The sequence below is a fragment of the Pinus tabuliformis genome, chromosome 1_2, assembly GCF_031772625.1.
Source record: "Pinus tabuliformis cultivar Carrire ecotype Pingquan chromosome 1_2, CPIR1, whole genome shotgun sequence".
Taxonomy (NCBI): Eukaryota; Viridiplantae; Streptophyta; class Pinopsida; order Pinales; family Pinaceae; genus Pinus; species Pinus tabuliformis.
In genome coordinates this window covers 676494920-676505463 of record NC_142298.1, presented here as the reverse complement: position 1 = coordinate 676505463, position 10544 = coordinate 676494920, and the positions used below count along the sequence as shown (strand labels likewise).

General features: G+C 36.4%; 1 protein-coding gene and 1 pseudogene across 1 annotated transcript; one reads left to right on the top strand and one right to left on the bottom strand.

Annotated features, from left to right (window-relative positions):
- Positions 1 to 3288: 3288 nt before the first annotated feature.
- On the bottom strand, positions 3289 to 4417 carry LOC149207493 (uncharacterized). The gene is made up of 2 exons (XM_089393907.1): positions 3952 to 4417; positions 3289 to 3857 (listed from the first exon to the last, which is right to left on the bottom strand). Exons 1-2 carry the CDS (start codon positions 4111 to 4113, stop codon positions 3717 to 3719), a joined length of 303 nt encoding a protein of 100 aa, XP_089250033.1. The 5' UTR covers positions 4114 to 4417; the 3' UTR covers positions 3289 to 3716.
- Positions 4418 to 5784: 1367 nt separating this feature from the next.
- On the top strand, positions 5785 to 6709 carry LOC149207492 (putative methyltransferase PMT6 pseudogene; annotated as a pseudogene).
- The last annotated feature ends 3835 nt before the right edge of the window (positions 6710 to 10544 follow it).

Below are 10544 nucleotides of genomic sequence, written 5' to 3'. Positions count from 1 at the left end.
TTTCATGGGGTCTACAACAGATCCTGAGTTCATGGTCAGGACAGCCCCAATGTTTTAAAACTCTGACTCCGACTCTGACTCGGCCGAGGGTCGACTCCGACTCCGACTCTGACTCGGTATCGACTCGGCCGGCTCGATTTCAATGACTTGGTTATTGTAAAAATACATTAAATATTTATTTTTTATAAAAACACATAATTTTAAATATTTTCATTCATGTTTCCAAACACACAGCATTAGAATATAGATAGAAGACAACATATGATCAAAGTAGGTTCATGAATATATCCATTATATCAAAATGGCACCCAGTGCACTATCCAAGACATACACGATGATGATATAGAGATCAAAACAAAAACACATAACCAAGGAGGCTAGAAATGGCCTCTACAACAAAAGTCTGTGACCAGTACTACTAGCTACTACTAGAGTTGCCAACATCATCTGGCTCAGTGTTACTTGGGAGCGGGAGTGAAAGCAAAAGCGGGAGCGAAAACAGGAGCGGGAGTGACATTTTCAGAAGCTCTCAGTTTGGGAGCGAATCCCGAAGGAGTTCGACAACCAATGTCACTAACATCAAGGTACATAGAGGGATTGGTGCTCTTGATTAAATACGAGTTCCATGGAAACATTGCAATCCCCCAATCTTGAAATCCTGAAAAACTGATAAGTCTGCTGGATTTTGAATGAAATCTAAAATTCTACTTTCTCCATATGAAATCCAATGAAACCGGAACCACTCTCAAACATCCTGAGTCATTTCATGGTAATGTTAAAAATTTAAGTAAAAGGATGAAAATGAAGATTAATTAACATTACCATGAATAGCATATCAATACTAGGGATCAGAGTCAAACAAGGAAACCCAAGAGTCAGACAGGAAAGCCTAGGGAGTCCCTAAAAATGAAATTTCAAAAAAAAATGTCGCTGAAGTGACTTGACCGGCCGCTGTTACCGAGCCGGCTAGGTTGTTACTGAGCCAGCCGAGTTGTTAGCCAACTCGGCCGGCTTGGTAACAACCCGACTAGTCAGTCTGGTTCAAAGGCCGAGTCGACCCGGTTGGGCTATGACTCGGACCAACTCGGCCGAATCGAAGTCGAAAGGAGGGCCCACGCATTGCTTGACGCAGTGCCAGCGTCGAGGAAGAGTTGCCCTCCTGCAGAAGTCTGAATTCAACCGTGGAGCAGCAGGATCAGTCAAGAAGGTTGACATCAGAGCTCCAGGAGGCAGAGGAGGCAAAGCAGAGCTGACGCGGAGTCTCAAAGTGCTCCACACAGCTACTGTGAAGGGGCAACGCAGTTGTAGCCGGGGATAGTCAGTCCAGTTGCCAGATCGGAGGGATTTTGCAGGGTGAGTGAGGTAATATCACTTAGGTTTCTGCCAGTATATTTTATCTTTGTAACTGGATAGTCGAGAGGGCATCCAGAGTTGTATTCAAAACTACTGCTTAATAATAGAAAACCCTCATATCTGTCGCACCGGTTTTCCCGCATTGGGTTTTTCCGTGGACATGTTGTCCAAAAATAATGGTGTCCCTTGCATGTTTGTCTCATATATTTTTAGTTTATCAATGTAGTCTACAGTAGTGTTTTTCATCACTGTTTATAAATTAAATAACTTGTTGAAAGTAATAACAAGTAGGCGCTGATAAACCAGTGATTGCAGTAGTATTTATGATGTGTAGATTCAAAAAGTTTCACACTTATTAGGTCATTGATGTATCTGGTGAACACACAACCCGAAATTTGCTTTGCAGTTAACCAGTTGAGCCAATTCATGGTTGAGCCGACCAAAGTGCATTGGGTTGCCACCAAGCAAGTGTTGAGGTGTCTCAAGGGCACAATAGATTATCGGTTGTTAGGACAGGCAAGTTGATGGTGTGAGCCTTCAGGGCTTCACAGACGCAGATTAGGCAGGGGGTTCAACAGACAGGAAGATTCATCTAGAAGCAACTTAATCCAAAAAACACAAATGATTCACCTCCCAAGGGGCCCATACCATTATACATCTGCACCAGATCCTTGGATGCAGAGTTTCGCTCCCAAAATACCCCTGTTTGGGGTTGTTTTGTTCTGTTGGAATTTCCAACAGCAGGCATTACACCTGCAACATAAGGGAGATGTGGGAAGCATTTCCTGTCGCAGGTCTGCCAAGCATATTTTAAGCACAGAAGCTGTTACAGAGTTTTGTTATTTGTTCTCTGATGCCTAACAAGCTTTAAAGAAGGTCAGGTCTGTGTTTATGGGCGCCCAACAATATCTTACGAAGGTTGAAAAGCAAATTTTACTTGCCCAGCAACTGTTAAAGAGGCCCAGGCCCCAAACACCTATTTTAGGGTACAGTCACCTTATTATTTCAGCCACCATTCATTTTCCGGCTTGCTTACCAACATTCTGTAATTTGAAAAGGGTTTTGGCCTGTTTGCAAGTGCTTACCTCAGATATCAGATAAGATAAGATAATTATATTTATGTCCAACTAATGACCACAAAGTAGGTCAAAGGGACTGTTGAGTACACTGATGTATATACAAAGCGGGAGAACCAAACGGTCTCCTATAAAAGATACAATGCATGAAGTAAATCAACATCTGGCCCTAGCGGAGAAGATCTAAGAGCTAATAGGTCTGAGGATCAGACCCATCTCTCCTAACATCTGAGGCTGAATGAATAACACTGAAGAAACTCAACAAAGTCTGTTGGCCTGATGAAGAGCCGATGGCAAGTGCAAACTGTCCACTAAATTGTATCCTGGGGGGTTCACATGCTACTGAATGATGGAGGACCTAGTCTGTCTCCCAGGAACGGATCTGAGACGGAACTGCTGCTGAGATCTCGTGTGGCATGGTGAGGTCCCACGGATCCTCGCCAATCTGGAGTCTGGATACGCACTGTATCAATCAATCTCTTGGTGCCCCTGTCAGAGCTAGGATTTGCAATGCAGACCTACTTTTTGCCGCCACTCTCATATGTCAACTAAGAACCCTTATTCTTTTGTATTCATAGCACTATACAGGGTTGCAGTTGAATATCCCAGCAACAGAAGACTCTCCCGTATCCATTCAAATTTCAGTGTTATTTATTATTTAGTTCATAAACTTTAATGAGAATATACTGACATTTTAACTTCAATAAATTGACGATTTCGGCTATTTTTGAAAATGTGTATACTGCCACGCCCACGATTCCCAATATTCTATAATTCAGAGTTAAAGAAGCAGAGTCTTCCATGTCCAGTAGATTCCATTTACATTGCGATAAAATGCCCACAGACTGAAGGATCAATCTTTCTTTGAAAAAAACTGTAAATGAATATTATATTATATAACCAAGTGCTAATCCAATTTTTCACAATAGATATAAGGCTAAAGCAAATAGTGATTAATTTCCAATGTCCACAAACGAGTCAAAAGCAATCAAAGTATGGCAATTAGCATTGCACTAAGATATCAAAACCATCAAAATAACTCAGAAAATTTTGATTATACTCTACAAAGCCTAGTAACCATGGAATACTAAGTGAATCAGATATCGCGAACGAAACAGTTTTAGCCCAATAAGCGATCACTGATTCAGTTCTCGTTAAGACATACGGACAATCCACTACATAGGTCCTCAAGCCATAGGCACCCAACCTGTGGGAATAGGACTTAGTACCTCAAACCCACATGAAAACAAGCTTAGTGCCGGAACTGTCAGCAATTTCCTCCAAGAACTATGAAGAAGGAGGGCCGCCAGCTTCGCTCGCATCAGCGCTAGTTGCAGTTGGGGGCTTATATATGCGAGCCCTCTTCAAGATTTCTGCGACAACCCAATGTTTCCTCTTGCTCAAAGGCCTCGAAGGATCTAACCTCACCTGCAAACCCCGTCTCCTCTATTCATTACCCAACCAAGAAGAAAAGAAATGATTTCTATTCATGGGAATGTGAATATATATTGAAAGGGCTTACCCGGTCGCCAATATTGCAGTCATTTTTCTCGTCGTGGGCCATGAATTTGCTGGTCTTCTTGTAGTAACGATTGATGAGCTTGTGATGCAGCAGTCTGTCCACTGCGACCACCACCGATTTCTGCATCTTGTTGGAAACCACTACTCCAATCACTGTCTTCATGTTTTTTCCTTGTTTATTTCCACTCTTGACTGAACTCTTGTCACAAGATGTTATTTGTAGGAGTTCTCAGGGTTGTCAGATTGTAGACGAGTTTTGCTTATACCCAAAACCCATGTTTCGGCATAAAATATACGGAATGGGAAAATTGAAGATCGTATGGGCAGAAAATATAGCAATCGGGTGATTATTAAATATTACTTCTGTTGGTTTTCTTATGAATACGAATGGGATTTCCTGGCTGTAGACAGGCATTTACGGTTTTGTCATAGCAGAGCTCGCTAGAAATAAACATAAATTTAGGTGCCCTGAACCGTTGGAATTTGGATTTTTCTTTCTGATTTTATTTATTATTATTATTATTATTATTATATTTGGGGTATTTTATGATTTGAGCTTTTAGGTTTTTAGTGTTTAAAACTTTTTTTCCAAAATACGTTTAGGTTTAAAATTTTGCTCTTTACTAAAGATGTTTTAAAAATAAATTAATTTTTTATCAATAAAAGATTATTAAAAAATTACTCTTCAATAAAGTTATATTAAAAAAACTCACATATTTATCATAAAAAATGATTATGTAAGACAAATGATTTATTAAATTTTGAATGTTGGTTTGAAATTGCATGGAACACTCACAATAAAATTTTCAAAACCAGAAATCAAATGTCCTTGACCTAGACATGCCATAGCATTTGTATATATGAGATATGACTAAAGAGATCTTAAGGAGATCTTATGGGACATATAAGATGACCAACGTAATAAAATAGAATTATTGAAGGTTATCAATAATAACTCAAAAGTAGATTAATTAATATGAGTTACATAATTTAATATATACTATTGGATCTAAAAGATTAAGTATATATTTTACAGTGTATATTTTGGCATTGGATTATAGGATACACTAATATTAACAAGATTGAATGCATAGTATGTGAACCTTTTAAAAATTAAAAGACTAAACTTATAATAAATGGATGCTTTATTACTAGAGGAATCACCAATTCCGAAAATTGGGGTTCAATAAAAAGTGAAAATGCAACAAAAAAAATCTTATTTTTCTCCATGGTTTTGACCCCTGCATTACGAGTTGTTGAAGACTAGATCTTCAGTCAAAAGCCAAAATAATAAAATCTTATTAAGGTTTCGACAATTGCCTCCTGCAATGCAATGTTGCTTCAAAGGTCTCCAAATATATCATAGGCTTACAATCTAACAAATTGGTGGGCATTAAAAACTACATTGAATCAACTTTTGACATTTTATCATAATTATGCAGACTTATTTTTTATACATTCCTTCAACATCAAGTTTTGAGCTCTTTAATAAACATTAATAATAGGCTTTTAAGGTTTCTGAAAGTATCACGCCAGGTCACATTGGTAGAGTAACACGAAACATTATTAAATCTGTACTTTTTGACTATGGAATCTCCTTGATAAATTCCAATATTCTCGCTCCAAAAACCTCTCTCTTGTATTTGAACAGGTTCTTTTCAAATCTGCAAGTTCGAAGGCCATTTGACTCGTTTTGAAGGGATTTCACTAATTCAGTTGCCTTCAACTGAAATTGGCAGAGATATTTGTGTGTGATAAGGTGCAAAACAGTGAAAAGATGGGTTTATACGTGGCTAGCTGACCTGTTTCATCTTGTTAATGTTTGCATCTAAATATGGGCTTTTCACTTTCCTCCATGTTAGATGTGCAATCAGGGAAGGTGGTCGTGCTAGCTTTCACATTGATGATAGTTACCTTTTTTTTGTTGGAACATTATTTGGCACCAAGCACGTGATCTATATGCAAGCACTGTTGATCTCAACTGGGAAGCAGTGGTTAAGTAACAAGGTGGTTCTCAATTTTAGAGTTGATGTGCTAAAGATACCTGTAGAAGGAATGAATGTTTGCTCATTGAATTATACCAAGTATGTTCCTTGTTGTGATTTAAAGTATATTAGAACTCTGAAAAATTTTGAATTATTCTCGAAGCGCGAATTTCGAAAGAAATTTGTCCTCTCCACACGGGGAACGACCTTTCCGTTTAATACCTCCTCCCAAAGAATACAAGATCCCAATAAAATGGCCAATCATTAAAGATTATGTGTGGTGAAGCAATATGAACCACTCGCATCTAGCAAAAAGCCAAAGGTGGGCAAAATTGGGTGCATAAGTAGGGTAAACTATGGTGGTTCCCAGGTGGTGGTACTCATTTCAAGCATGGAGCTTTAGAGTACATCCAAAGGTTGGGAAACATGATAGCTAATGGAATAGTGGATTTACAATGCATAGGAGTGGTGCAAGTTCTTGATGTTGGTTGTGGTTTTGCAAGTTTTCCAGCTTATCTACTTCCACTGGGTATACAGACAATGTCATTTTCTCCAAAGCATGGGCATGAGAATCAAATTCAATTCTCCCTTGAACGAGGAATTGGTGCCATGATTACAATTATTGGTACAACACAACTAGCTTATCCAAGAAATTCATTTAAAATTATCCATTGTTCATGTTGCCGTGTCATTTGACATGAAAATGATGGTGTTCTGCTGAAAGAAGTGGATTTCCTTTGTTTATTCTACACCTTCTCCTTACGGGAAAGATAAAGATTATCCCCATCAATGGGAAAAGTCAATCTCTGATAGCTTCAACGTGTGGGAATCTTATTGCTCATCAAGTTCAAATATCAATATGGTTGAAGCGAGGAGATAAGTCATGCTAACTGTTGTACCTCTTTATATAATTCTAGGTTAGGAATTAAGTCAAAGCATCTAAAATATTTTGTTGGTTTTTTAAATGTTTGGATGACCAATGTTTTAAACTATTTCAAACGGGTGTTGAATCTTAATTAATCATGATATAATATAAGGGTTGGTTCTCCACCTCTTGAAAGAAATTTGGTTTAAAAGAGATGTGTAAGGCAAAAATCAAAGAGTCTATGCCCTATCAAAAATCAGACATATTATTTAATTAAACCATATGGAAAAGATGCATGTAACCAATGTTTACAACCCAACAAAAATATATTTAAATTGATGAAGAAGTGACAATTTAAAGAAGTAGAGGAGTTATTTAAGACAAACAGTCCAATAAACTAATCTCTGTAATATATTATAACTTTATAGGGGATTTCAGACAGGTTGATACTAAACCTTATCTTACCCAAATTTCTTTATTAAAATTAAATATATGCAGAAATTTACAATACGAAATGAAAAACAACGAATAACTCATAAGAACACTGCTACTTCAAGGAAAATTCAAAATATTTTCATTAAAATCAGAGAACTTCATATGAATACATTTTTGCTTGATAACTCATCCCAAGTTTCAACCCTTTGTACTTCAATATATGAAGTATTTATACAGTTTTCATCAAAATATCTTGATTTTAATATCAAGATTTCACTACAAAGTATCTAAAAAACTGTTTACAAAAATAGTATAAGAAAAGAGGAAAATTAAACTGATGAAGCTTTTTGGCACTGATTTCAAGGACTGTGATGATGAGTTGGATTGAAAAAGTTGTTGCTTTGTTGTTGAAGATTCATAACTGTTTACTCATGAAGCTCGCATAATTTATCCCATCTCTCTTCATCTGGGATGGATAATTTGATTAACTTTCTATAAGTTTCATCCACTTCGGCATACTTCTGGAGAGTGGGTTTGACTATAAACAGACGTTTTATTTCATGTTTGATAAATAAGTCGAAATTCAAACCTTCCCTGTAATAGTTCCCTTTATGGTAGAAAATTTGGATTTATCTCTTGCTATGGAATATAACTTTTGTTGATAATCATCCAGCTAAACTAATTTATCTCTCATCCCTTTAAACCTGGAAGTCTTTTTTGATGCAATATATTGAACTTTCTATGAAATTTTTGAATGTTGGCCTGCAGATTATAACATTTGTCCTCTAACTGTAACATTAAATTTGTTTTAGTAAGAACTCTTCTTACCTCAAGAATTGTCTCAGTTCTATCTACAACCTCATATTCTTCCAGTTCTTCTTTAATCTTTGAATTTAAAATCCTTATTAACGCAGTAGCTTCACATGGTTTCTGTCCCAAATCCTCCTTTACCTGTTCTATAACTTCTTTTGATTTCTGCACCAACTCTTCTTGCTCGAAAATAATTTCAATTGAAGGCCAAATTTCTGTCATGGCTTCATTAATCTCTACCCATATATTCTCCTTTGCTTGTGCAATTGTTTGTTCCATAACAGATTCATTTTCAAGAAATTCAATCCTCTTAGTTAATCTGTGAGTTTTTTGAAGCTCTGATAGATACACATTATCAATTTTTAACTTTTATTCTTAGAGATTATTAAGCTGAGCTTTTAGTTTTTCAATCTCCTACCCTTTGATAGATAAATCTTCCATAGCTTTGATTAACTCAGTTGATGTATTTGTAGATTGTGTCTCCACTGTTGTAGTAGTTGCTGAAGTAGAAGCCCATGTTGTTGATGTACCTGTGATTGGAACTGTTGTTAGAGGAATGATTGCTAATTGAGTTGATTGTTGTTCTTTTTCCTTAAGTAGCTTTTCTATTTCAGTCTCTATTTCTTTAATCTATCCATTATGTTCAATAATGATTTTGAACATATCTTCTTTCTCCTTTAATAGTTGACCAACTTCCTTTGTTTGTGGATCTTAAGTAGATGGAAGTTTGAGTTGCTTTTTTAAGGTTGTTGTGTCAGCATTTGTTCTCTTAATGATCTCCTCAACAGCTTTTACATTACTAGGATCATATCCCAGTTTAATCACTAAATCTTCTAAAGACTTTATCTTGGTGTCTTTGGCCAAAAAAGATATTTTTTCTAATTTTAATTGAGACTAAATATTGTTAATTGAAGCCTGGAGTCTAGATGCTTCCATTGTTGAATTTTTTAGAGTAGAATAAAGCATTTCACCTGTCTATTTATGCAAGTCCATTTGATCAATAAGATGGATTTGATTAATGTTAAATGAGAAAATGAACTTGTTGTAGTCATCTGCAGTCTTAGGAAAAGGAACTTTAGCTTTAAGGAAAGCTATTTGCAATTTTCCTTTCTCGGTATTAAAAGCAAAAAGAAGTTTGTGCTATGATGGTGTTGTCTGCTACCAGAACTAAGAATAGGCTGTAGCTTTCAAGATTTCATTCTTCTTTTTTATTTCCTTATATCTTGCAAATATACTTGGTTCAGCCTGATCACGGGCTAATTCTCCTGATTGAGATGTTTCCAGTGGCTCTTGAGAAGCTGAAGATGATGGTGAACCTATAAAAATTTCTTCATTTCGAGGGAAAGTAGAAGCATAGGGACCTGTTAAAACTATTGTAGACTGTGTATTCTCTTCCTGCAAAGACTCTTTTGTTGGATTGGTTTTTTGCCTCTTTTTGTATATTTGGAATTCTTTCCCTTGAATTTCTGAGACTGAAGGGGAAACACTTTCCCTTGGTCTTTTATCCTGCTTTTCCTGTGGCACTGGAGTCTGTGATGTTGTAGAAGAAAGTACCTGTTCCTCTGCCTCCTGCAATGTATTTTCTTGCCATTCATCTTGATTCATATATTGCTCAATTTTAGGTCTAGGAGTGTGAGTATAGGGAGTAGTTTTCTGCTCTACTCTCAACTTTGAGATAATTCCTAAAGGATCATATGACCAAGTGAAACTAAGTTTAAATTTCATTTGTTTAAGGAGAATATTTGCTTCTTTTGTTGTTGTCCTGGTAACTTGTGTTTTGATTTTAAACTGAGATTTATTTTTGGTTGACACAAAGTGCAACTCATCCATATTTATCATTTGCCTAATATACTCTAATGCAAAAATTCTTATAGGAACAAATTTAGGCAATTTATATGGAGGCAATTCACATCCATACACTCTGATCTCAATGTAATTCTGATACAGGTACCAGTCACCTATCTTTGTTTGTTCACTGAGATGTAGAATTCTCTTAATCTCAGGTCCAATTCTAGGTTCAGCATCACTATTAAGTAGGCAAGAAACTTTGTACAAAAATTGGTCCACATAATCATTGAATGTGAATTCATTGGTATTCTTCCTTACCAAGGAAGTCCAATGAATCACAAACTGTGCATTTCCCTATCCATCAAGTTTATGTAGTGGAAATTGAAATCTATCTGCTTGATGAAATAAAAACAAGTAAACCAAGACTGAAGCATGCTTGAAAACTCCTTTTGTAGAAAATTTAAGAAATTGTTCATGGATGACTTCTGCTAAGAATTCACTGTAATGAAAAATAATTGAAGGGTTTTCTCCTACTGAGAATACTGATAGAAAACCTATAATTGCTTCATCAACCCATTGATCGGTTTGATATCCCAATAAACAAGAAACTATAGAAATGATTTGTTTTGTCATTTCTGGAAACATTGAGGACGGATAAGGAGGGTTTGTTTTGGGCAATTGGACATTTTTCAGGCAAAAATGTCTCAAATT

Coding starts and splice junctions, on each gene's coding strand:
- LOC149207493 (XM_089393907.1), bottom strand. CDS start 4,113: ATGAAGACAGTGATTGGAGTAGTGGTTTCCAACAAGATGCAGAAATCG. Junction 3,858..3,951: donor ACTGCAATATTGGCGACCGG/GTAAGCCCTTTC, acceptor CGGGGTTTGCAG/GTGAGGTTAGATCCTTCGAG.